The sequence below is a fragment of the Brienomyrus brachyistius genome, chromosome 14, assembly GCF_023856365.1.
Source record: "Brienomyrus brachyistius isolate T26 chromosome 14, BBRACH_0.4, whole genome shotgun sequence".
Taxonomy (NCBI): Eukaryota; Metazoa; Chordata; class Actinopteri; order Osteoglossiformes; family Mormyridae; genus Brienomyrus; species Brienomyrus brachyistius.
In genome coordinates, this window is record NC_064546.1 from 13881806 (window position 1) to 13909666 (window position 27861).

The window sequence follows — 27861 nt, forward strand, 5'->3', positions numbered from 1 at the left end:
ATACAGCAAATTAGTGAATGAGAAACAAGTTGTCAAATTTGCGACCTGAATTGAGTGGTATTGTATCTGATCAGAATCCATGATTGTCAGATTGATGAATATATAATTTAATTATAAAAATTATTACTGTTTATTGTTTCAATGTACATTCTGGAAGAAACTTTTTAGTTCATTGATGAACCACCATTGTTACATCATTCTAAGAGCCCCAGATGCCTTTTGTTTATCTTTGTCAGTTCTGGTTAATCGACTGATGCTCTTATTTTAAACCAGAGAATATTTTGAATTTCAAGATGTTGGAACTGACAATGAGATGTATGAGAAATGTAGGTGATATTTTTGAAAGCCAGCTGTACTGTTTGACTTGGCACTGGATCAAAATAACAGTAATGGTTTAGAACAGCTGCATTCCTCATTCTGCTTTCAGAGATCAGTTAGACCATACAGCAAAGACGTGTTTTTGCACAAGAGATAGAGGATCTTCAGGACTGTGTATACTTGCTGCACAAAAATACATGGCCGTGTCTGCAACTCTCACTCTGGGAATAATGAGGAGTGTTTCTCTTGAACCATCTCCAGTTATATTAAATGTCTTTTTATATACTTCTTCGATAGTAGTGAAAGTGTTCGAAGTATATCCAATGAGTTTCAAATCATTGTCTTCCTGTTGCTGGTACCACAGTATCACATAGTAGCTTGGAATCTTATGGCTACAGCTGAATTCTACACGTTCATTAGATTGGACCAACCGAGCAGGAGGACTCTGATCAACTTTGTTGCCGAGTGAGAGCCCTGCAGAAACAGAAGAGATTAGAAGATGTCCATCCACACTGATTATCAAAGATGCTCAAAGTAAAACATGTACAGGACTTTGTTACCTGTCACCCATAGAAAAATAAGAAGAATGTTATGTCTTTGGAACATGTTGACAGCAGAATTCGATACAGAGAGAAATGTCACTGACTTTGAATACTTCTGCCAGACAGGAAGTGACGTCACTGAATATAAATGGGTGAAGCTGCCGACAGGAGTGTCTGCTTGTCACAGTTGTCATCAAATCTCACACTCCTCAATTCACGGAGGAAGAAAAACAATGAATATTTAAGGTTATGAATCTATTAAGTAAAAGTGAGGATGTTTCACCACGATTCATTTCCACAGGAATGTTACAAAGTTTCCACCTAATCAAACAAAGGACTGATGAAATAATATGATGTGCAGAAATACACACACTTGTCATGTGAACCACACAGGCTCCCTGATTAGAACAATGAAACCTGCCAATCATGTTAAATGAAGGTAGGTAAGTGATCCATAATACTTCATGCATGCATGCATGTGTCTCTGTGAATTTGAGCCTGAACTTTAATTTGTTTGAAACACTGTAGTTCGTCATACGGTCTATGAATGTGCTTAGATCTGCCGTGCAGATAGGTGAGCCACTATGTCTAAGAGTTTTTAGCAAAGCATTGTGGGAACCTGCACCACTGTGTTGGCTTGCTGCACAGAAATATATTCCACTGTCTGCCATGGCGATACTGGAGATGTTCAATGAGCCGTTGTTTCTCCCATCTCCGCCCATCACAAACCTGCTTTCTATACCATCTTCACGACTGGGTTGTTCAAAATAAAGATGTCCCAAATATTTCAGAGGGCTCCCTGATTCTGATTGTTGGTACCAGTACATGCGGTCGTAGTTTGTTATGCTGTGAGAACAGCTGAGCTGCACAGATTCTCCGAGCTTCTTGACAAGCGCAGGAGGAGATTGGTGAACTCCGGTACTTACAGAGAAACCTGAAAGACAAAGAAAACAGCAATAATGTTACAATATGATGATGAAAGCACATTCCTGCATTAGCAGTATGATCCTGAGATAATCACCTGTGAGACAGACCAGTAGGAGAATGGAACTGATGAAAGTACTGTCCATGCTAACAGCAATATCTTCCTTCCAGCTGCACAATGTTTCACACACAGCTCTATATGAAAAACTGAGCTAGCATCCAGCTCCTCACTATAGGGTGGGTCTCACTGCCCCCTACTGAGTCTTTCCTGTACTGCAGGTTGATGCTGCTCTGTCAGGAAGCTAGCTGGTTGTGTTGCACATTTCCATTGGCAGTGGCAGGCATCCCTTTCTCACTAAAGCAGTATCCAGGAGTGAAGCTTGTCATGCAAGAAGTATATTTTGCCTGTTGGGGTAACTGCAAGAATCTGCATTCAGAAGAAACTACCTAGAGTCCTAAAAAAAAAAAAAATGGGGATAATAAGGGGGGGGGGGTGCACCACTCTTCATTTCCTCACAGGACATCAGTTATATTATACAGGCAGAGATCACAGTTACTGTTGTGTATTTCTTATGGAATTATTTGAGGCTTGATTGACATTCACATTTGAAAGGTTCAGTTTACAGAGAGACATAGAAAAGAGAACAAAGAACACGCAAGTAAGCGAGAGAGAGACCCTGGCGTGCAGCCGGAACTTTTGATAAGTCTGATAGTGAGTCACTTCAGTTCTGTTCAGCTACTGACAACATCTGTAACAACTATAATGTAAGAAAAGATGAGTGTGTTGAATACGTCTGCAAGCGAGCGATTCGTTAAGGGATTTCCGTACAGCGGATGGGACATCTGCCGCACTGTGCTCTGCTCATAGCACAGAAGTAGACTCCATTGTCTGCTGACGTGATGTTAGTGATTTCCAAGGTTCCTTTGGTAGTGGCATCCCCACCTACCCTGAATCTTTCACTTACGTAGACTTCGAGAGTGGGGCTTGCTCTGTAGAGTAAACCTATATATTTCAGAGACCTTTGCCCCCATGTCTGCACGTACCAGAACATCCGCACATAGTTTTGGTTGTTGCAGCTACAAGAGAAAACAGCAGTTTTTCCATGGTTTTCTATAAGATTGGAAGGGACAAGCTGAATGGTGACATCATCCACCTGAGCTGTGACATACACTATGTGTAAATAAATCATGAACACATATCCAGAGTTTGAAAGAGTAAAATGCTTGTGCATGTTGCTGCTGAAAGCTGGGTGCAGTAGACTGATAGAGGACCGTGCTGGCAGAAAACATCAATGTTCATGTGAAGAAAGAGGAAGTGACATCACACTGAAATTTCCTTCAGGCCAGCGGTAAATAATCTTGAGGCTCACGGATAAGAATATCACTTACTTTGAATGGCAGAAACACTTAAATGTAACCAAACTATTTTGGACGTATGAACAACAAGTAAGTCATAAACAACAAAAAATATATTTTCCCATTCATAGCATGAAATATGGAACAGGCGAATGTGATTTGCTACATTCTGGGGAAGATGAGTGCTGAGCTCTGCCACCCTCTGGTGGTTCGCCTGATGCATGACAGTAAACCTACCCTGTGTGGGCAGTTCTTCAAGTCTGCCATCACCATTGGACTACCAGCACAACTGACTATGTTCCCACCCAGTTCCTATTCAAGAAAAACGAGAGGTTGATCCAGTCGTCAAATTTGCGACCTGAATTGAGTGGTATTGTATCTGATCAGAATCCATGATTGTCAGATTGATGAATATATAATTTAATTATTAAAATTTTTCCTGTTTATTGTTTCAATGTACATTCTGGAAGAAACTTTTTAGTCCATTGATGAACCACCATCATTACATTATTCTAAGAGCCCCAGATGCCTTTTTGTTTATCCTTGTCAGTTCTGGTTAATCGACTGAGGCTCTTATTTTAAACCAGAGAATATTTTTAATTTCAAGATGTTGGAATTGACAATGAGATGTATGAGAAATGTAGGTGATATTTTTGAAAGCCAGCTGTACTGTTTGACTTGGCACTGGATCAGAACAACAGTAATGGTTTAGAACAGCTGCATTCTTCATTCTGCTTTCAGAGATCAGTTAGACCATACAGCAAAGATGTGTTTTTGCACAAGAGATAGAGGATCTTCAGGACTGTGTATACTTGCTGCACAAAAATATACGGCCGTGTCTGCAACTCTCACTCTGGGAATAATGAGGAGTGTTTCTCTTGCACCATCTCCAGTTATATTAAATGTCTTTTTATATACTTCTTCAACAGTACTGTCAACGTACGAAGTATATCCTATGAGTTTTAAATCATTGCCTTCCTGTTGCTGGTACCATAGTATCATGTAGTAACCCGAAATTTCATGGCTACAGCTGAATTCTGCAGGATCATTTTGTTTGACCAAACGAGCAGGAGGACTCTGATTAACTTTCTTGCCGAGTGAGAGCCCTGCAGAAACAGAAGAGATTAGAAGATGTCCATCCACACTGATTATCAAAGATGCTCAAAGTAAAACATGTACAGGACTTTGTTACCTGTCACCCATAGAAAAATAAGAAGAATGTTATGTCTTTGGAACATGTTGACAGCAGATTTCGGTACAGAGAGAAATGTCACTGACTTTGAATACTTCTGGCAGACAGGAAGTGACGTCACTGAATATAAATGGGTGAAGCTGTCGACAGGAGTGTCTGCTTGTCACAGTTGTCATCAAATCTCACACTCCTCAATTCACGGAGGAAGAAAAACAATGAATATTTAAGGTTATGAATCTATTAAGTAAAAGTGAGGATGTTTCACCACGATTCATTTCCACAGGAATGTTACAAAGTTTCCACCTAATCAAACAAAGGACTGATGAAATAATAATATGATGTGCAGAAATACACACACTTGTCATGTGAACCACACAGGCTCCCTGATTAGAACAATGAAACCTGCCAATCATGTTTAATGAAGGTAGGTAAGTGATCCATAATACTTCATGCATGCATGCATGTGTCTCTGTGAATTTGAGCCTGAACTTTAATTTGTTTGAAACACTGTAGTTCGTCATACGGTCTGTGAATGTGCTTAGATCTGCCGTGCAGATAGGTGAGCCACTATGTCTAAGAGTTTTTAGCAAAGCATTGTGGGAACCTGCACCACTGTGTTGACTTGCTGCACAGAAATATATTCCACTGTCTGCCATGGCGATACTGGAGATGTTCAATGAGCCGTTGTTTCTCCCATCTCCGCCCATCACAAACCTGCTTTCTATACCATTTTCAGGATTGGGTTGGTCAAAATTAAGATTTCCCAAATATTTCAGAGGGCTCCCTGATACTGATTGTTGGTACCAGTACATGCGCTCATAGTTTGTTATGCTGTGAGAACAGCTGAGCTGCACAGATTCTCCGAGCTTCTTGACAAGCGCAGGAGGAGATTGGTGAACTCCGGTACTTACAGAGAAACCTGAAAGACAAAGAAAACAGCAATAATGTTACAATATGATGATGAAAGCACATTCCTGCATTAGCAGTATGATCCTGAGATAATCACCTGTGAGACAGACCAGTAGGAGAATGGAACTGATGAAAGTACTGTCCATGCTAACAGCAATATCTTCCTTCCAGCTGTACAATGTTTCACACACAGCTCTATATGAAGAACAGAGCTAGCATCCAGCTCCTCACTATAGGGTGGGTCTCACTGCCCCCTACTGAGTCTTTCCTGTACTGCAGGTTGATGCTGCTCTGTCAGGAAGCTAGCTGGTTGTGTTGCACATTTCCATTGGCAGTGGCAGGCATCCCTTTCTCACTAAAGCAGTATCCAGGAGTGAAGCTTGTCATGCAAGAAGTATATTTTGCCTGTTGGGGTAACTGCAAGAATCTGCATTCAGAAGAAACTACCTAGAGTCCTAAAAATAAATAAAATGGGGATAATGAGGGGGGGGGTGCACCACTCTTCATTTCCTCACCGGACATCAGTTATATTATACAGGCAGAGATCACAGTTACTGTTGTGTATTTCTTATGGAATTATTTGAGGCTTGATTGACATTCACATTTGAAAGGTTCAGTTTACAGAGAGACATAGAAAAGAGAACAAAGAACACGCATGTAAGCGAGAGAGAGACCCTGGCGTGCAGCCGGAACTTTTGATAAGTCTGATAGTGAGTCACTTCAGTTCTGTTCAGCTACTGACAACATCTGTAACAACTATAATGTAAGAAAAGATGAGTGTGTTGAATACGTCTGCAAGCGAGCGATTCGTTAAGGGATTTCCGTACAGCGGATGGGACATCTGCCGCACTGTGCTCTGCTCATAGCACAGAAGTAGACTCCATTGTCTGCTGACGTGATGTTAGTGATTTCCAAGGTTCCTTTGGTAGTGGCATCCCCACCTACCCTGAATCTTTCACTTATGTAGTCTTCGAGAGTGGGGTTTGCTCTGTAGAGTAAACCTATATATTTCAGAGACCTTTGCCCCCATGTCTGCACGTACCAGAACATCTGCACATAGTTTTGGTTGTTGCAGCTACAAGAGAAAACAGCAGTTTTTCCATGGTTTTCTATAAGATTGGAAGGGACAAGCTGAATGGTGACATCATCCACCTGAGCTGTGACATACACTATGTGTAAATAAATCATGAACACATATCCAGAGTTTGAAAGAGTAAAATGCTTGTGCATGTTGCTGCTGAAAGCTGGGTGCAGTAGACTGATAGAGGACCGTGCTGGCAGAAAACATCAATGTTCATGTGAAGAAAGAGGAAGTGACATCACACTGAAATTTCCTTCAGGCCAGCAGTAAATAATCTTGAGGCTCACGGATAAGAATATCACTTACTTTGAATGGCAGAAACATTTAAATGTAACCAAATTATTTTGGACGTATGAACATCAAGTAAGTCATAACCAACAAAAATATATATTTTTCCATTCATAGCATGAAATATGGAACAGGCGAATGTGATTTGCTACATTCTGGGGAAGATGAGTGTTGAGCTCTGCCACCCTCTGGTGGTTAGCCTGATGCATGACAGTAAACCTACCCTGTGTGGGCAGTTCTTCAAGTCTGCCATCACCATTGGACTACCAGCACAACTGACAATGTTCCCACCCAGTTCCTACTCAAGAAAAACGAGAGGTTGATCCAGTCGTCAAATTTGCGACCTGAATTGAGTGGTATTGTATCTGATCAGAATACATGATTGTCAGATTGATGGATATATAATTAAATTATTAAAATGATTACTGTTTATTGTTTCAATGTACATTCTGGAAGAAACTTTTTAGTCCATTGATGAACCACCATCATTACATTATTCTAAGAGCCCCAGATGCCTTTTGTTAATCCTTGTCAGTTCTGGTTAATCGACTGATGCTCTTATTTTAAACCAGAGAATATTTTGAATTTCAAGATGTTGGAACTGACAATGAGATGTATGAGAAATCAAGGTGATATTTTTGAAAGCCAGCTGTACTGTTTGACTTGGCACTGGATCAGAAGAACAGTAATGGTTTAGAACAGCTGCGTTCCTCATTCTGCTTTCAGAGATCAGTTAGACCTTACACCAAAGACGTGTTTTTGCACAAGAGATAGAGGATCTTCAGGACTGTGTATACTTGCTGCACAAAAATACACGGCCGTGTCTGCAACTCTCACTCTGGGAATAATGAGGAGTGTTTCTCTTGAACCATCTCCAGTTATATTAAATGTCTTTTTATATACTTCTTCGATAGTAGTCAAAGTGTTCGAAGTATATCCTATGAGTTTTAAATCATTGCCTTCCTGTTGCTGGTACCATAGTATCATGTAGTAACCCGAAATTTCATGGCTACAGCTGAATTCTGCAGGATCATTATGTTTGACCAAACGAGCAGGAGGACTCTGATTAACTTTCTTGCCGAGTGAGAGCCCTGCAGAAACAGAAGAGATTAGAAGATGTCCATCCACACTGATTATCAAAGATGCTCAAAGTAAAACATGTACAGGACTTTGTTACCTGTCACCCATAGAAAAATAAGAAGAATGTTATGTCTCTGGAACATGTTGACAGCAGAATTCGATACAGAGAGAAATGTCACTGACTTTGAATACTTCTGGCAGACAGGAAGTGACGTCACTGAATATAAATGGGTGAAGCTGCCGACAGGAGTGTCTGCTTGTCACAGTTGTCATCAAATCTCACACTCCTCAATTCACGGAGGAAGAAAAACAATGAATATTTAAGGTTATGAATCTACTAAGTAAAAGTGAGGATGTTTCATCACGATTCATTTCCACAGGAATGTTACAAAGTTTCCACCTAATCAAACAAAGGACTGATGAAATAATATGATGTGCAGAAATACACACACTTGTCATGTGAACCACACAGGCTCCCTGATAAGAACAATGAAACCTGCCAATCATGTTTAATGAAGGTAGGTAAGTGATCCATAATACTTCATGCATGCATGCATGTGTTTCTGTGAATTTGAGCCTGAACTTTAATTTGTTTGAAACACTGTAGTTCGTCATACAGTCTATGAATGTGCTTAGATCTGCCGTGCAGATAGGTGAGCCACTATGTCTAAGAGTTTTTGCAAAACATTGTGGGAACCTGCACCACTGTGTTGACTTGCTGCACAGAAATATATTCCACTGTCTGCCATGGCGATACTGGAGATGTTCAATGAGCCGTTGTTTCTCCCATCTCCGCCCATCACAAACCTGCTTTCTATACCATTTTCAGGATTGGGTTGGTCAAAATTAAGATATCCCAAATATTTCAGAGGGCTCCCTGATTCTGATTGTTGGTACCAGTACATGCGGTCGTAGTTTGCTATTCTGTGAGAACAGCTGAGATGCACAGATTCTCCGAGCTTCTTGACAAGCGCAGGAGGAGATTGGTGAACTCCGGTACTTACAGAGAAACCTGAAAGACAAAGAAAACAGCAATAATGTTACAATATGATGATGAAAGCACATTCCTGCATTAGCAGTATGATCCTGAGATAATCACCTGTGAGACAGACCAGTAGGAGAATGGAACTGATGAAAGTACTGTCCATGCTAACAGCAATATCTTCCTTCCAGCTGTACAATGTTTCACACACAGCTCTATATGAGGAACAGAGTTAGCATCCAGCTCCTCACTATAGGATGGGTCTCACTGCCCCCTACTGAGTCTTTCCTGTACTGCAGGTTGGTGCTGCTCTGTCAGGAAGCTAGCTGGTTGTGTTGCATATTTCCATTGGCAGTGGCTCAAGTGCAAGTTGAGTTGGAAAGACTTAGACTTGACTTGGACTTGAGGGTACATGACTTGAAACTTGACTCAGACTCGCCAGGCAGTGACTTATTCCCATCCCTGGTTGTTCCTTACAAGAACTGCAGACTGCAAAGCAGACTTCCATCTCCTTGCTTCTAAGAACATGATATAAACTACAAATATCACAATATCACAGTCCACTGGACAAAAGGAGAGAGAAAAGTAAACTCTTTAAACTTATATGTATAACTGCCTGTAATATTTTCATATGTGTTTAATTTTTCTTAATAAAATGTTAACCTGTCACCTAAAGTAATCTTTTTGTGGTAAAAAAAAAAATCACTATTGTGTTTACATAAACATATTTTATGATGGTATAAAAATCCTACTGGAACAACAACATAAGGAAAAACAAACAAACAAATAATATGGAAAAACTTGACTAACTCGCATCATGTGTTTTGTCTGCCATAAAACACCTGCGGGAAGCGAACAAGTATCTGTGGTGGATTAATGCGGCTGCCCTAACCTTCGTGCTACAGGCTGGTGAAACAAAATATCAGAAAAGGGCTTTTTGTAGAGGAATACGCCGATCTGAAGCACTGTGTTCACTTGCTGCACAGAAATACACTGCGGTATGTAGAGGTTTAACTTTGGGAATAAGAAGAGAGGCTACCTTTTCACCATCCCCAGTTATATTGAACTGATCCTTGTATGGACCTTCAATTTCATATTCCTTGTAATAGATATATCCAATAAGTTTCAAGGCTCTGTCATCTTCCGTTTGCTGGTACCACAGTATCGTGTTGTATGATGGAATGCCATGACTGCAGCTGAATTCTACAGAATCATCATTCTGTTTCAGTTGAGCGAAGGGACTCTGCTTGACTTCCTTACTGAGGACGAGCCCTGTAAATAAGGAAAGACAAGGGGGTTAAACCAACCAGCACTGCTTGATAAAGTAAACAAAGGTTTCATCGACAATTTACCCATAGCCCAGAACAGCAAAACGGTGACGTTCTTCATTCCTTTCAACATGATGTCCTTACAGAAGCAAGAGACATGTATCACTGACCTGCTTTGAGGTTTCAGGGGAGGATCTTATGACATGCAGTATGTATATAAAATGTCACATGAGCACACAAGAGAAGTACTTCTGTATTCAATTAATGCAACCCATCTGCACCATTTACAGTGTTATACTTTTGACAATTGTATGAAGCAATTCCACTCAAATTACAATTTTCTTTTGTGATATTACTCGACAAAGCAGAATGATCCCAATTAGCGTCTTTGTGGTAGCCTTGTAAACATAAATCACTTGCACCATTAAAACATCATGAGATCTAAAATACATATAAAATAAAAATCAAGGTTGCGATTTTGCTTCATGCAATGATTGTATAGTAGTTAACAAAATCATTCTGTTTGTCATTCAAACATCAGCTAGCTAATATTGTTAGAAGAATTTAAAAATCATAAGTCTAATCATATAGTTGTGTGCCTTAATGAACTAGATGTAACTTTACTGTTGGATCTGTTTACAACTGATGGTGTAAAACAGCCTTTCTAGATCAGCGCCACATTCCTTTGCATATGTGAGAGAATGTGAATTCTTATTTCAGTGGTGTGGAATTGTATCTGATCGGAATACATGGTTGTCAGATTGATGGATGTCTCATTTAATTATTAAATTATTACTGTTTATTATTTCAATATATATTCTGGGAGAAACTTTTTAGTTCATTGATGAACCGCCATCGTTATATCATTCTAAGAGCCCAGATGCATTTTGTTTATCCTTGTCAGTTCTGGTTAATCGACTGATGCTCTTATTTTAAACCAGAGAATATTTTGAGTTTCAAGATGTTGGAACTGACAATGAGATGTATGAGAAATATAGGTGATATTTTTGAAAGCCAGCTGTACTGTTTGACTTGGCACTGGATCAGAATAACAGTAATGGTTTAGAACAGCTGCATTCCTCATTCTGCTTTCAGAGATCAGTTAGACCTTACACCAAAGACGTGTTTTTGCACAAGAGATAGAGGATCTTCAGGACTGTGTATACTTGCTGCACAAAAATACACGGCCGTGTCTGCAACTCTCACTCTGGGAATAATGAGGAGTGTTTCTCTTGCACCATCTCCAGTTATATTAAATGTCTTTTTATATACTTCTTCGATAGTAATGTAAGTGTTCGAAGCATATCCTATGAGTTTCAAATCATTGTCTTCCTTTTGCTGGTACCACAGTATCATGTTGTAGTTTGGAATCTTATGGCTACAGCTGAATTCTACACGTTCATTAGATTGGACCAACCGAGCAGGAGGCCTCTGATTAACTTTGTTGCCGAGTGAGAGCCCTGCAGAAACAGAAGAGATTAGAAGATGTCCATCCACACTGATTATCAAAGATGCTCAAAGTAAAACATGTACAGGACTTTGTTACCTGTCACCCATAGAAAAATAAGAAGAATGTTATGTCTCTGGAACATGTTGACAGCAGAATTCGATACAGAGAGAAATGTCACTGACTTTGAATACATCTGGCAGACAGGAAGTGACGTCACTGAATATAAATGGGTGAAGCTGCTGACAGGAGTGTCTGCTTGCCACAGTCGTTATTTCTGATACTCCTCAATTTCAACATAATAACTATTTTAGGTTATGGCTCTATTAAGTAAAAATTAGGATGTTTCACCATATTTAATTTTTACAGGAATGTTACAAAGTTCCGGTCTTATCAAACAAAGGACTAATGAAAGACTATGATCTGCAGAAATAAGCCCACTTGTCATGTAAACCACGCAACATGTAACGGCCACAGGTACTGAAACCACACGAGACATAACATGAGTATTTACCAGCAATTTAATAATTTCAAAGTGCACAGTGCCCAGAAAAAGCAAGCTGTGGAATATTTGCTAGTTTCACGATTGCCTAAACCGTCCGTTTGTGAGACTCAAATAATATATATATATATATATATATATATATATATATATATTATGGGGCGGCATGGTGGTGCAGTGGTTAGCACTGTTGCCTCACACCTCTGGGACCCGGGTTCGAGTCTCCGCCTGGGTCACATGTGTGTGGAGTTTGCATGTTCTCCCCATGTCGTCGTGGGGTTTCCTCCGGGTACTCCGGTTTCCCCCCACAGTCCAAAAACATGCTGAGGCTAATTGGAGTCGCTAAATTGCCCATAGGTGTGCATGGGTGAGTGAATGGTGTGTGAGTGTGCCCTGCGATGGGCTGGCCCCCCATCCTGGGTTGTTCCCTGCCTCGTGCCCATTGCTACCGGGATAGGCTCCGGACCCCCCGCGACCCAATAGGATAAGCGGTTTGGAAAATGGATGGATGGATGGATATATATATTATAAACTAATAAATAGTTTGAGGCGAAGTAGTAATGAAACATATAATAGAACTATGATACCATACTGAAAATGGGAAAGTGTATTACATTGCAATTATCTGAAATAAATAGTTTGATTAACGTTAATGTCCACAGATAGATCGGCCAGACTCCAGAATTTAAGGTTATCAGGCATCTGGAGATGGACATGAAGATGACCAGGTGATTCACAGGTGATCCCTTTGCAATTTTGAGTGTCACCTTCTCAGTAACAAGAGCCCATCCCAGGCAGCACAGAGCACAAGGCGGGGGGCGGGGGGGCAGGGGGGGGGTACACCCTTAATGGGATGCCAGAAAATCACAGGGCACATACATGTAAACACTCGCATTCACAGTCACTCACTGCACACAATCTAGAGATGCCAATTAGCCTAAGGGGCTGCCTTTGAATTGTAGCTAAAAACGGAGGTAGAAAGAGGAAACCCACCTGAAATGGGGGGACAGGCAAACACAGAGAGTGGAGTCTCGGGATTCAAACTGGGAAAATACCAGGACAGTTGTAATCTAACTTCAAATTTGGCTTAGCTGGAGTTATTAGACTTATATTGGGTTATAAAAAATGTCGATGAGACTTGTACTTCCAATTAAACATCCTAAATTCATAGTTCGGCAGAGATTAAATTCAGTATGCTTGCTCAAAGCATCTGATAGTTGTTAGTTGGGTTGCAGGCCCCCCTACAGGAGAGATTACGTACTGCAACGTGGATAAAACATGACCTAAATATTCATTCTTTTGTACAGCTGTGCAATCAGTCTGCATCACTGTGTTCACTCACTGCGCAGAAATACACACCACTGTCTTCTGGCTTCAGACTTTTTATTACGAAAGATCCACTTTCAGCATTAGGGTTTATAACCTCATAATTACTTGGGTTTAATTTCCCAAAGTCAGCTGTAACTCCTGAACCTGTAAACACAATGAGCTGCATGTTCTCCCCTGGGCGCTGGTGGTACCAGTACATTTGGTAGTAGGTGATGCCCTTATTGTGACTGCAGTTCATCTGGCCAGAAGTCCCTACAGGAGCCCAGAGAATGTGTGGATGCTGTGTAACACCACTGTCTTCACCATGACCTGTAGGACAATCAATGAGAAGGAATGAGAAATGCAAGAATTCCGAAGTATTGTTTAAAATCAAACAATAGTTTTTATATTTTATAAATTATTTTATAATTTTGTTCTGATGTGCATTAACAGGTGTATGTTCTGAATGACAATAAAGTAGCTATTCTATTCTATTCTATTCTATTCTATTCTATTCTATTCTATTCTATTCTAGATAAATAATTTTACCTCTTAAGTTCATAACCTTACCTTTCTCCAAAAGCAAAATGACTGCAAATATGACAACTCTGGCCATATTCACCCTTCAGAGAGGAAACAGAGAAACAACAAACTGCACTGAGCAGGACCTGAGGGAGGGAGGAAGTGATGGTGTGAGTTTAAAAAGAGGAGGATGAGCTTCCCCCTTATTCCCCTCCCATCATGACCCCATTCAAAGGGCCCCAGAAGCTTTGGTCTCACCTTGACAGTGCAGGGCGATCGACTGATGCTGGGATTTTAAATCAGACGATATTTTGAATTTCAAATACTTCAGAAATAACAATGCAAACTATAAGAAATGTTTGTGATATTTATGAAAGGCAGCTGTACTCTTTGAACTGGCACTGAATCAAAATAAATATAATGGTTTCGAGCAGCTGTGTTACTGTTTCTGGTTTATGGTTTTTGTAGGAGACAGAGAGAATTTTCACAACTGTGCATAACTTGCTACACAAAAATACACGGCTGAGTCCACATCTGTCACACTGGCAATTCGGAGAAATGCTTCTTTTGCTCCATCTCCAGTTATTTCAAATTGATTTGTATATGGAGCTTCAGTATTATTGTTTTTGTAATTAACATATCCTATGAGTTTTAAATCATTGTCTTTTTGTTGCTGGTACCACAGTATCATGTAGTAGCTTGGAATCTTATGGCTACAGCTGAATTCTGCAGGATCATTAGGTTTGACCAACAGAGCAGGAGGACTCTGATTAACTTTGTTGCCGAGTGAGAGCCCTGCAGAAACAGAAGAGATTAGAAGATGTCCATCCACACTAATTATCAAAGATGCTCAAAGTAAAACACGTACAGGACTTTGTTACCTGTCACCCATAGAAAAATAAGAAGAATGTTATGTCTCTGGAACATGTTGACAGCAGAATTCGATACAGAGAGAAATGTCACTGACTTTGAAGACTTCTGGCAGACAGGAAGTGACGTCACTGAATATAAATGGGTGAAGCTGCCGACAGGAGTGTCTGCTTGTCACAGTCATCATTACATCTGCCACTCTGCTATTACAGGAAGACAAAACAATAAATGTGTAAGTGTATTATTCCATTAGCTAAGAATGAGGAGGTAACACTACATTTTATTTCTAACAGGTAATGGATGAACAAAAGAATATGATGCACAGAAATAAGTACAGTTTTCTGATTACTGTACAGCCCTCGGTACTGAAAATGTACATAATTTTTGTGATTAACCAGTAATTAACAATCGTTTTGAAGCTCAGACTCGTCATAAGAAGCAAGCTATTAAATCCTTATCTTACCTGAAACTTCAGCTTGTGGGATTTGAGTAACATACAACATATTTGATGCTGTGAGTCCTACACCACAGGGGGTCTGTTATGAGGTGACGGTCCCTTCAGACTGACCATCCTCCAGTATAAACTTCAGACGCCCACATGTGTGACTGGCCTCCCTTTCCCTAATCCCATGGCTTCATCCAGGTCAGGCTTTAAGCTCAGTTATTTTAGAATGTCACTCTCTCCACTGGACTGACAGTCCATCCCTATATGTTTGCATTTAAGCATTTCACTTGGCTACATTAAATTCCGTCTTACTAAGTAGACTTAGTCGTCTACTTGAGTTATAGACCCCCCAACAGGAGTGGTTAAGTACTGCAACATACATAAACTGTGAGCTAAATATTCATTATTTTGTACAGCTGTGCAATCAGTCTGCATCACTGTGTTGACTCACTGTGCAGAAATACACACCACTGTCTTCTGGCTTCAGACTTTTTATTTTGAAAGACCCACGTTCATATTGAAGTTTTTTGACATCATAATTACTCTGATTTACTGTCCCAAACTCATTTGGAAACCCAGCAAGTGTAAACACAATGAGCTGCATGTTCTCCCCTGGGCGCTGGTGGTACCAGTACATTTGGGTGTAGCCAGCACCCTTATTGTGACTGCAGTTCATCTGGCCAGAAGTCCCTATAGTAGCCCAGAGGATGTGTGGATTCTGTGTAACACCACTGTCTTCACCATGACCTGTAGGAAATTTAGTGTGAAAGAATGAGAAATGTAAGAATCTCCATGTATTGTTTAAATCCAAGCTATATTTTTTATAGATAGATAATTTTAGCTCTAAATTCCATAACCTTACCTTTTCCCCGAAGCAAAATGACTGCAAATATGACAACTCTGGCCATATTCACCCTTCATAGAGGAAACAGAGAAACAGCAAACTGCACTAAGCAGGACCTGAGGGAGGGAGGAAGTGATGGTGTGAGTGTAAAAAGAGGAGGATGAGCTTCCCCCTTATTCCCCTCCCATCATGACCCCATTCAAAGGGCCCCAGAAGCTTTGGTCTCACCTTGACAGTGCAGGGCGATCGACTGATGCTGGGATTTTAAATCAGACGAGATTTTGAATTTCACATATTTCAGAAATAGCAATGCAAACTATAAGAAATGTTTGTGATATTTATGAAAGGCAGCTGTACTGTTTGAACTGGCACTGAATCAAAATAACTATAATGGATTTGAGCAGCTGTGTTACTCTTTCTGGTTTCAGAGACCACAGAAACAGCGAAGGGTTTTTGTAGAAGAGAGACAGAATCTTCAGAACTGTGTATAACTTGCTGCACAAAAATACACGGCTGAGTCTGTATCTCTTACTTTGGGAATATGGAGAAATGCTTCTTTTGCTCCATCTCCACTTATCTTAAATTGATTTGTATAGGCATCTTCCATAGTAGGGGAAGTGGTAAGAGTATATCCTATGAGTTTTAAATCATTGTCTTCCTTTTGCTGGTACCACAGTATCGTGTTGTAGCTTGGAATCTTATGGCTACAGCTGAATTCTGCAGGATCATTAGCTTTGACCAACAGAGCAGGAGGACTCTGATTAACTTTGTTGCCGAGTGAGAGCCCTGCAGAAACAGGAGAGATTAGAAGATGTCCATCCACACTGATTATCAAAGATGCTCAAAGTAAAACACGTACAGGACTTTGTTACCTGTCACCCATAGAAAAATAAGAAGAATGTTATGTCTCTGGAACATGTTGACAGCAGAATTCGATACAGAGAGAAATGTCACTGACTTTGAAGACTTCTGGCAGACAGGAAGTGACATCACTGAATATAAATGGGTGAAGCTGCCGACAGGAGTGTCTGCTTGTCACAGTCATCATTACATCTGACACTCTGCTATTACAGGAGGAAAAAACTTAGGGTATGTATGTATTAAATAAAAATGAGGACACGCCAACAAATTTGACATTTACAGGAATGTTGACCTCTTGACCACATCATCAGGAATATGATGTGCAGAAATAAAAACATCTTTTTTTACCCTTTGTTCACTATAATACTGTAGGTAGTTAGTATAGGTCCAGAAAGTGAAAATCCAAACCATGATTTTGTTTCAGCCAAGCATTTGAGTCACAGTCACACTCAGAGTCACAGTCGCACTCAGAGTCACAGTCACAGTGTACTCCGTTGTCTGGCTGAAACAAAATCTTGGTCTCGATTTTTACTTTCTGGACCTGAACATTCCACCTTTCTTTATAACTCAGACAGAGGTTGTGAAATAGCACTTAAGACATACTGTACCATATGGGCATTTCTCAGCAATTTAGTCTCTTTGAATTTCAAAGTTGTCATATGAAGCATGATATGAAGGGCTTTCTAGTCTCAAGTTTGAACGAGAGTCTTGTGTGACTGAAATAAAAAATATATTATGTCTTAGCTATTGGTAACACATTGCATTAATAAAGTAAATCAAAATGTAACTGAACATGACCCAAATGTAATAATGCAACAGAAACATTTATCAGTACTTAGGAAAATCATTCCATAGAAACATCACTGAAAAATGCATTTTATTGACATTATTATTTACATAAATATTACACAAAAATCAAGACAAAATGTACATGTAACAACAGCCCAAGTGATATCTAACTTTGTGTGTATGAATGGATGGGGAAGCCGACAGGCCCGTAGGTGAAAATGTGCTGCCCCCCCCCCTCTGAACAGGAGAACTAAAAACAATCTGATAATTTATTTCTTCAGCCACTCGCTTGCTTTGTTCTCCACACTCTGGTCAGCCGTGTATTTATTGTCATATTTCATAGAATATAGAAATTCTGTTTATTTGCATGGAATTTCACATTAGCATATGTGGTGGGAAGTTGGATGAATGTATTATCTAATTGTGTAATGATTATTAGTTATTGTTTCTGTTACGCCCCCTCCTTGTGAGAATACCGGCTCATCACTGTCAAGCGAGGCCACGTGCTCCGCCCTGTAAAATCCCCGCCGCACCTCGCATTCAGTGTGAGGCTTTGTTGGTCCTTTTGCAGCTCATTGAGTGTCTCTACTCCGTCTCCTGTCCAGACCTGAACCTTCCCACGGACCCAGCAGAGATCCAGCTCACCGTGCAGGGAATGGATGGTTCCCCCCTCACCGCAGGTCAGGTAACCCACTGGACCACACTGCCACAGCTCCTGGTGCTCACCTCCATCAGAGGCAGCGTCAGGCGCTCTTGGCTCCAACGCAACCATCCTCACATAGACTGGCAGGCGGGGAAACTCCGATCATGGTCTCCCTAGTGTTTCTCTGCCTGTCTCACCCTACTGTACCTTGCGGAGTGGAGAGCCCACTGCCTGATGGAGGGGTCCTAATTCTGAAGGAATACCACAACTTTGCTGGCGTCTTCAACAAGTCCAAGGCGTTTGGCCTCCCCCACGTAGATGCTCAGACTGCGCCATAGATCTAAAGGAAGGTACCCCGTTGCCTGAGGCGCTTATATTCTCTCTGTTCTGGCCAGAGGAGGAGGCAATGGAAACCTACGTGCGCAAATCCCTTAAACAAGGTATTATCTGCTCATCAGCCTCCCCTGGGGCTTCTGGCTTCTTTTGGGGGCCGCACCCCTGCATCAAATACTCGGCTGTAAATGGGCATCACTGTGAATGCCAAGAACCGCTACCCCTTATTCCCATTGCGCTGAAGTAGCTCCACTCCTCATTCACAGCTGGGCTGAAGATGAATGGAAAAGCTCCATCATAATGGGTCATAGTCATACTGACCTCCTTCATAAATGGTCTGTATGAATATGTAGTAATGCCGTACGGTTTGGCTAACAGTCCATCAATCGCCCAAGCTGGAACAACATATGGAACATGTTAGTGTAGGTGGGTTCTATAGCGTCTCTGTGACTGTCACCTCTACATCAAAGGTGTGAATTCTTACGTTGAACCATTGATTTTCTAGGCTATCAGATCCAGCCAGGGGGAGCTGGCATGGATGAGGACAAACGTATGAACTGGCACCGAATCGAAAAATCTATAATGGTTTCGAGCAGCTGTGTTACTCTTTCTGGTTTCAGAGACCACAGAAACAGCAAAGGGTTTTTGTAGAAGAGAGACAGAATCTTCAGAACTGTGTGTAACTTGCTGCACAAAAATACACAGCCGTGTCCATATCTCTTACTTTGGGAATATGGAGAAATGCTTCTTTTGCTCCATCTCCACTTATCTTAAATTGATTTGTATAGGCATCTTCCATAGTAGGGGAAGTGGTAAAAGTATATCCTATGAGTTTTAAACTATTGTCTTCTTTTTGCTGGTACCACAGTATCGTGTCGTAGCTTGGAATCTTGTGGCTACAGCTGAATTCTACACGATCATTAGGTTTGACCAACCGAGCAGGAGGACTCTGATTAACTTTGTTGCCGAGTGAGAGCCCTGCAGGAACAGAAGAGATTAGAAGATGTCCATCCACACTGATTATCAAAGATGCTCAAAGTAAAACATGTACAGGACTTTGTTACCTGTCACCCATAGAAAAATAAGAAGAATGTTATGTCTCTGGAACATGTTGACAGCAGAATTCGATACAGAGAGAAATGTCACTGACTTTGAATACTTCTGGCAGACAGGAAGTGACGTCACTGAATATAAATGGGTGAAGCTGCCGGCAGGAGTGTCTGCTTGTCACAGTCATCATTATATCTGCCACTCTGCTATTACAGGAAGACAAAACAGTAAATATGTAAGTTTAATATTCCATTAGCTAAGAATGAGGAGGTAACACTGCATTTCATTTCTAACAGATAATGGATGAACAAAAGAATATGATGCACAGAAATAAGCACATTTTTCTGATTACTGTACAGCCATCGGTACTGAAAATGTACATAATTTTTGGGTTTAACCAGTAATTAACAATCGTTTAGAAGCTCAGACTTGTCATAAGAAGCAAGCTATTAAATCCTTATCTTACCTGAAACTTCAGCTTGTGGGATTTGAGTAACATACAGTATATTTGATGCTGTGAGTCCTACATCACAGGAGGTCTGTTATGAGGTGACGGTCCCTGCAGACTGACCATCCTCCAGTATAAACTTCAGACGCCCACATGTGTGACTGGCTTCCCTTTCCCAAATCCCATGGCTTCATCCAGGTCAGGCTTTAAGCTCAGCTATTTTAGAATGTCACTCTCTCCACTGGACTGACAGTCCATCCCTATATGTTTGCATTTAAGCATTTCACTCGGCTATATTAAATTGAGAATACTGTCACAATGTTTCTGTAAGTCGCTACTTGAGTTATAGACCCCCCAACAGGAGTGGTTAAGTACTGCAACATACATAAACCGTGAGCTAAATATTCATTCTTTTGTACAGCTGTGCAATCAGTCTGCATCACTGTGTTGACTCACTGCGCAGAAATACACACCACTGTCTTCTGGCTTCAGACTTTTTATTTTGAAAGACCCAAGTTCATACTGAAGTTTTTCGACATCATAATTACTCTGATTTACTGTCCCAAACTCATTTGGAAACCCAGCAAGTGTAAACACAATGAGCTGCATGTTCTCCCCTGGGCGCTGGTGGTACCAGTACATTTGGGTGTAGGAAGCACCCTTGTTGTGACTGCAGTTCATCTGACCAGAAGTCCCTATAGTAGCCCAGAGGATGTATGGATTCTGTGTAACACCACTGTCTTCACCATGACCTGCAGGACAATTAGTATGAAAGAATGAGAAATGTAAGAATCCTTGTGTTTTGTTTAAATCCAAGCTATATTTTTGTAGATAAATAATTTTAGCTCTGAATTCCATAACCTTACCTTTTCCCCGAAGCAAAATGACTGCAAATATGACAACTCTGGCCATATTCACCCTTCAGAGAGGAAACAGAGAAACAGCAAACTGCAGTAACCAGGACCTGAGGGAGGGAGGAAGTGATGGTGTGAGTGTAAAAAGAGGAGGATGAGCTTCCCCCTTATTCCCCTCCCATCATGACCCCATTCAAAGGGCCCCAGAAGCTTTGGTCTCACCTTGACAGTGCAAGGCGATCGAGTGATGCTGGGATTTTAAATCAAACGAGCTTTTCCATTTCAAGCATTTCAGAAATAGCAATGCAAACTATAAGAAATGTTTGTGATATTTATGAGGCAGCTGTACTGTTTGAACTGGCACTGAATCAAAATAACTATAATGGATTTGAGCAGCTGTGTTACTCTTTCTGGCTTCAGAGACCACAGAAACAGCGAAGGGTTTTTGTAGAAGAGAGAGAGAATCTTCAGGACTGTGTATACTAGCTGCACAAAAATACACAGCCGTGTCCACATCTCTTACTTTGGGAATATGGAGAAATGCTTCTTTTGCTCCATCTCCACTTATCTTAAATTGATTTGTATATGGAGCTTCCATAGTAGGGGAAGTGGTATAAGTATATCCTATGAGTTTTAAATCATTGTCTTCCTTTTGCTGGTACCACAGTTTCGTGTTGTAGCTTGGAATCTTATGGCTACAGCTGAATTCTGCAGGATCATTAGGTTTGACCAACAGAGCAGGAGGACTCTGATTAACTTTGTTGCCGAGTGAGAGCCCTGCAGAAACAGGAGAGATTAGAAGATGTCCATCCATCCACACTGATTATCAAAGATGCTCAAAGTAAAACATGTACAGGACTTTGTTACCTGTCACCCATAGAAAAATAAGAAGAATGTTATGTCTCTGGAACATGTTGACAGCAGAATTCGATACAGAGAGAAATGTCACTGACTTTGAATACTTCTGGCAGACAGGAAATGACGTCACTGAATATAAATGGGTGAAGCTGCCGACAGGAGTGTCTGCTTGTCACAGTCATCATTACATCTGCCACTCTGCTATTACAGGAAGAAAAAACAATAAATATGTAAGTTTAATATTCCATTAGCTAAGAATGAGGAGGTAACACTGCATTTCATTTCTAAGAGATGATGGATGAACAAAAGAATATGATGCACAGAAATAAGCACATTTTTTGTTTACTATACAGCCATATGTACTGAAAATGTACATAATTTTTGGGTTTAACCACTAATTAACAATTGTTTAGAAGCTCAGACTTGTCATAAGACATAAGCTATTAAATCATTAGCTTACCTGAAATTTCAGCTTGTGGGATTTGAGTAACATACAGTACATTTGATGCTGTGAGTCCTACATCACAGGGGGCCTGTTATGAGGTGATGGTCCCTTCAGACTGGCCATCCTCCAGTATAAACTTCAGACGCCCACATGTGTGACTGGCTTCTCTTTCCCAAATCCCATGGCTTCATCCAGGTCAGGCTTTAAGCTCAGCTGTTTTAGAATGTCACTCTCTCCACTGGACTGACAATCCATCCCTATATGTCTGCATTTAAGCATTTCAGTCGGCTACATTACATTCAGAATGCTGTCACAGTGTTTCTGTAAGTCGTCTACTTGAGTTATAGACCCCCCAACAGGAGTGGTTAAGTACTGCAACTTGCATATAACGTGAGCTAAATATTCATTCTTTTGTACAGCTGTGCAATCAGTCTGCATCACTGTGTTTACTCACTGCGCAGAAATACACACCACTGTCTTCTGGCTTCAAATTTTTCACTGAGAAAGATCCAGTTTCATACTGAAGTTTTTCAACTTCATAATTACTTTGGTTTAAATTCCCAAAGTCAGGTTTACTTCCAACAGCAGTAAACACAATGAGCTGCATGTTCTCCCCTGGGCGCTGGTGGTACCAGTACATTTGGAAGTAGGAAGCACCCTTATTGTGACTGCAGTTCATCTGGCCAGAAGTCCCTATAGGAGCCCAGAGAATGTGTGGATTCTGTGTAACACCACTGTCTTCACCATGACCTGTAGGACAATTAGTGTTAAAGAATGAGAAATGTAAGAATCTCTGTGTTTTGCTTAAAATAAAGCTGCATTCATATTTCACATAGAAATTTTAGTACTTAAGTTCATAACCTTACCTTTCTCCCAGAGCAAAATGACTGCAAATATGACAACTCTGGCCATATTCACCCTTCAGAGAGGAAACAGAGAAACAGCAAACTGCACTAAGCAGGACCTGAGGGAGGGAGGAAGTGATGGTGTGAGTTTAAAAAGAGGAGGATGAGCTTCCCCCTTATTCCCCTCCCATCATGACCCCATTCAAAGGGCCCCAGAAGCTTTGGTCTCACCTTGACAGTGCAGGGCGATCGACTGATGCTGGGATTTTAAATCAGACGAGATTTTGAATTTCAAATATTTCAGAAATAGCAATGCAAACTATAAGAAATGTTTGTGATATTTATGAAAGGCAGCTGTACTCTTTGAACTGGCACTGAATCAAAATAACTATAATGGATTTGAGCAGCTGTGTTACTCTTTCTGGTTTATGGTTTTTGTAGGAGACAGAGAGAATTTTCACAACTGTGCATAACTTGCTGCACAAAAATACACGGCTGAGTCCACATCTGTCACACTGGCAATACGGAGAACTGCGTCTTTTCTCCCATCTCCAGTTATTTCAAAATTACTTTTATAGGCATCTTCAGTAGTATTGAGTGTGGTATAAACATATCCTATGAGTTTTAAATCATTGCCTTCCTGTTGCTGGTACCACAGTATCGTGTTGTAGCTTGGAATCTTATGGCTACAGCTGAATTCTGCAGGATCATTAGGTTTGACCAACGAAGCAGGAGGACTCTGATTAACTTTGTTGCCGAGTGAGAGCCCTGCAGAAACAGAAGAGATTAGAAGATGTCCATCCACACAGATTATCAAAGATGCTCAAAGTAAAACATTTACAGGACTTTGTTACCTGTCACCCATAGAAAAATAAGAAGAATGTTATGTCTCTGGAACATGTTGACAGCAGAATTCGATACAGAGAGAAATGTCACTGACTTTGAATACTTCTGGCAGACAGGAAGTGACGTCACTGAATATAAATGGGTGAAGCTGCCGACAGGAGTGTCTGCTTGTCACAGTCATCATTACATCTGCCACTCTGCTATTACAGGAGGAAAAAACTTAGGGTATGTATGTATTAAATAAAAATGAGGACACGCCAACAAATTTGACATTTACAGGAATGTTGACCTCTTGACCACATCATCAGGAATATGATGTGCAGAAATAAAAACATCTTTTTTTACCCTTTGTTCACTATAATACTGTAGGTAGTTAGTTTAGGTCCAGAAAGTGAAAATCCAAACCATGATTTTGTTTCAGCCAAGCATTTGAGTCACAGTCACACTCAGAGTCACAGTCGCGCTCAGAGTCACAGTCACAGTGTACTCCGTTGTCTGGCTGAAACAAAATCTTGGTCTCGATTTTTACTTTCTGGACCTGAACATTCCACCTTTCTTTACAACTCAGACAGAGGTTGTGAAACAGCACTTAAGACATACTGTACCATATGGGCATTTCTCAGCAACTTAGTCTCTTTGAATCTCAAAGTTGCCATATGAAGCGTGATATGAAGGGCTTTCTAGTCTCAAGTTTGAACGAGAGTCTTGTGTGACTGAAATAAAAAATATATTATGTCTTAACTATTTGTAACACATTGCATTAATAAAGTAAATCAAAATGTAACTGGACATGACCCAAATGTAATAATGTAACAGAAACATTTAGCAGTACTTAGGTAAATCATTCCATAGAAACATCACTGAAAAATGCATTTTATTGACATTATTATTTACTTAACTATTACACAAAAATCAATAAAAAATGTACATGTAACAACAGCCCAAGTGATATCTAACTTTGTGTGTATGAATGGATGGGGAAGCCGACAGGCCCGTAGGTGAAAATGTGCTGCCCCCCCCCCCTCTGAACAGGAGAACTAAAAACAATCCGATTATTTTTTCCTTCAGCCACTCGCTTGCTTTGTTCTCCACACTCTGGTCAGCCGTGTATTTATTGTCATATTTCATAGAATATAGAAATTCTGTTTATTTGCATGGAATTTCACATTAGCATATGTGGTGGGAAGTTGGATGAATGTATTATCTAATTGTTTAATGATCATTAGTTATTGTTTCTGTTACGCCCCCTCCTTGTGAGAATACCGGCTCATCACTGTCAAGCGAGGCCACGTGCTCCGCCCTGTAAAATCCCCGCCGCACCTCGCATTCAGTGTGAGGCTTTGTTGGTCCTTTTGCAGCTCATTGAGTGTCTCTACTCCGTCTCCTGTCCAGACCTGAGCCTTCTCATGGACCCAGCAGAGATCCAGCTCACCGAGCAGGGAATGGATGGTTTCCCCCTCACCGCAGGTCAGGTAACCCACTGGACCACACTGCCACAGCTCCTGGTGCTCACCTCCATCAGAGGCAGCGTCAGGCGCTCTTGGCTCCAACGCAACCATCCTCACATAGACTGGCAGGCGGGGAAACTCCGATCATGGTCTCCCTAGTGTTTCTCTGCCTGTCTCACCCTACTGTACCTTGCGGAGTGGAGAGCCCACTGCCTGATGGAGGGGTCCTAATTCTGAAGGAATACCACAACTTTGCTGGCGTCTTCAACAAGTCCAAGGCGTTTGGCCTCCCCCACGTAGATGCTCAGACTGTGCCATAGATCTAAAGGAAGGTACCCCGTTGCCTGAGGCGCTCATATTCTCTCTGTTCTGGCCAGAGGAGGAGGCGATGGAAACCTACGTGCGCAAATCCCTTAAACAAGGTATTATGTGCTCATCAGCCTCCCCTGGGGCTTCTGGCTTCTTTTGGGGGCCGCACCCCTGCATCAAATACTCGGCTGTAAATGGGCATCACTGTGAATGCCAAGAACCGCTACCCCTTATTCCCATTGCGCTGAAGTAGCTCCACTCCTCATTCACAGCTGGGCTGAAGATGAATGGAAAAGCTCCATCATAATGGGTCATAGTCATACTGACCTCCTTCATAAATGGTCTGTATGAATATGTAGTAATGCCGTACGGTTTGGCTAATGGTCCATCAATCGCTCAGGCTGGAACAACATATGGAACATGTTAGTGTAGGTGGGTACTGTAGCGTCTCTGTGACTGTCACCTCTACATCAAAGGTATGAAATCTTACGTTGAACCATCAATTTTCTAGGCTATCAGATCCAGACTGGGGGAGCTGGCATGGATGAGGACAAACGTATGAACTGGCACCGAATCGAAAAATATATAATGGTTTCGAGCAGCTGTGTTACTCTTTCTGGTTTCAGAGACCACAGAAACAGCGAAGGGTTTTTGTAGAAGAGAGACAGAATCTTCAGGACTGTGTATACTAGCTGCACAAAAATACACAGCCGTGTCCACATCTCTTACTTTGGGAATATGGAGAAATGCTTCTTTTGCTCCATCTCCACTTATCTTAAATTGATTTGTATAGGCATCTTCCATAGTAGGGGAAGTGGTATAAGTATATCCTATGAGTTTTAAACTATTGTCTTCCTTTTGCTGGTACCACAGTATCGTGTAGTAGTCTGGAATCTTATGGCTACAGCTGAATTCTACAGAATTATTCGGTTTGACCAACAGAGCAGGAGGACTCTGATTAACTTTGTTGCCGAGTGAGAGCCCTGCAGAAACAGAAGAGATTAGAAGATGTCCATCCATCCACACTGATTATCAAAGATGCTCAAAGTCAAACACGTACAGGACTTTGTTACCTGTCACCCATAGAAAAATAAGAAGAATGTTATGTCTCTGGAACATGTTGACAGCAGAATTCGATACAGAGAGAAATGTCACTGACTTTGAATACTTCTGGCAGACAGGAAGTGACGTCACTGGATATAAATGGGTGAAGCTGTTGACAGGAGTGTCTGCTTGTCACAGTCATCATTACATCTGACACTCTGCAATTACAGGAAGACAAAACAATAAATGTGTAAGTGTATTATTCCATGAACTAAGAATGAGGTTGTAACACTGCATTTTATTTCTAAAGGAATGTGCACAGTAAGAGTTTTTACCCCAACAGATAATGGGCAAACAAAAGAATGTGATGTGCAGAAATTAACACATTTTTCTGTTTACTATACAGCCAGAGATACAGAAACTACAGATAATTTTTGGGTTTAAGCAGTAATTCATAATCATGTTGAAGCTCACATTTCCTTCTCATCCCATGGCTTCATCCAGGTCAGGCTATAAGCTCAGCTATTTTCGAATGTCACTCTCTCCACTGGACTGACAGTCCATCCCTATACGTTTGCATTTAAGCATTTCAGTCGGCTACATTAAATTCAGAATGCTGTCACAGTGTTTCTGAAATTCATCTAATTGAGTTGTAGACCCCCCAACAGGAGAGATTAAGTACTGCAACTTGCATAAAACGTGAGCTAAATATTCATTCTTTTGTACAGCTGTGCAATCAGTCTGCATCACTGTGTTGACTCACTGCGCAGAAATACACACCACTGTCTTCTGGCTTCAAATTTATCACTGAGAAAGATCCAGTTTCATACTGAAGTTTTTCAGCTTCATAATTACTTTGGTTTAAATTCCCAAAGTCAGGTTTACCTCCAACAGCAGTAAACACAATGAGCTGAATGTTCTCCCCTGGGCGCTGGTGGTACCAGTACATTTGGTTGTAATTGACGCCCTTGTTGTGACTGCAGTTCATCTGACCAGAAGTCCCTATAGGAGCCCAGAGAATGTTTGGATTCTGTGTAACACCACTGTCTTCACTGTGACCTGCAGGACAATCATTGTGAAAGTGAGAAATGCAAGAATCCCTGTGTTTTGTTTAAAACCAATCTGCAAAATTACATAACAATTTTAGCTCTAAATTCCATAACCTTACCTTTCTCCCAGAGCAAAATGACTACAAATATGACAACTCTGG

At 40.9% G+C, this 27861-nt stretch overlaps 1 protein-coding gene and 1 gene segment (V, D, J or C); both read right to left on the bottom strand.

Moving 5' to 3' along the window:
- Positions 1–134: 134 nt before the first annotated feature.
- Positions 135–27861, bottom strand: part of LOC125707135 (uncharacterized) — a 44335-nt gene continuing 16608 nt past the window's right edge. For 2 of the 30 annotated variants that reach the window (XR_007382201.1, XM_048974073.1), the window contains exon 7: positions 23638–23772. The gene's annotated coding sequence lies outside the window, so the exon portion shown is untranslated. Of the gene's footprint in view, positions 793–878; positions 990–4125; positions 4333–6156; positions 7702–11268; positions 11401–11486; positions 12015–14391; positions 14515–14600; positions 14793–16750; positions 16943–19350; positions 19483–19568; positions 20411–21502; positions 21634–21723; positions 21916–22174; positions 22581–23637; positions 23773–23858; positions 24356–26466; positions 26591–27536; positions 27711–27861 lie in introns of those variants that run through there. The other 28 variants (XR_007382203.1, XM_048974075.1, XR_007382222.1 and 25 more) reach the window with 27 other exon arrangements.
- Positions 12760–13865, bottom strand: LOC125707139 (T cell receptor beta variable 6-1-like). The segment is given in 2 exon segments: positions 12760–13527; positions 13768–13865. Coding segments are annotated over 2 exon segments (369 nt in total).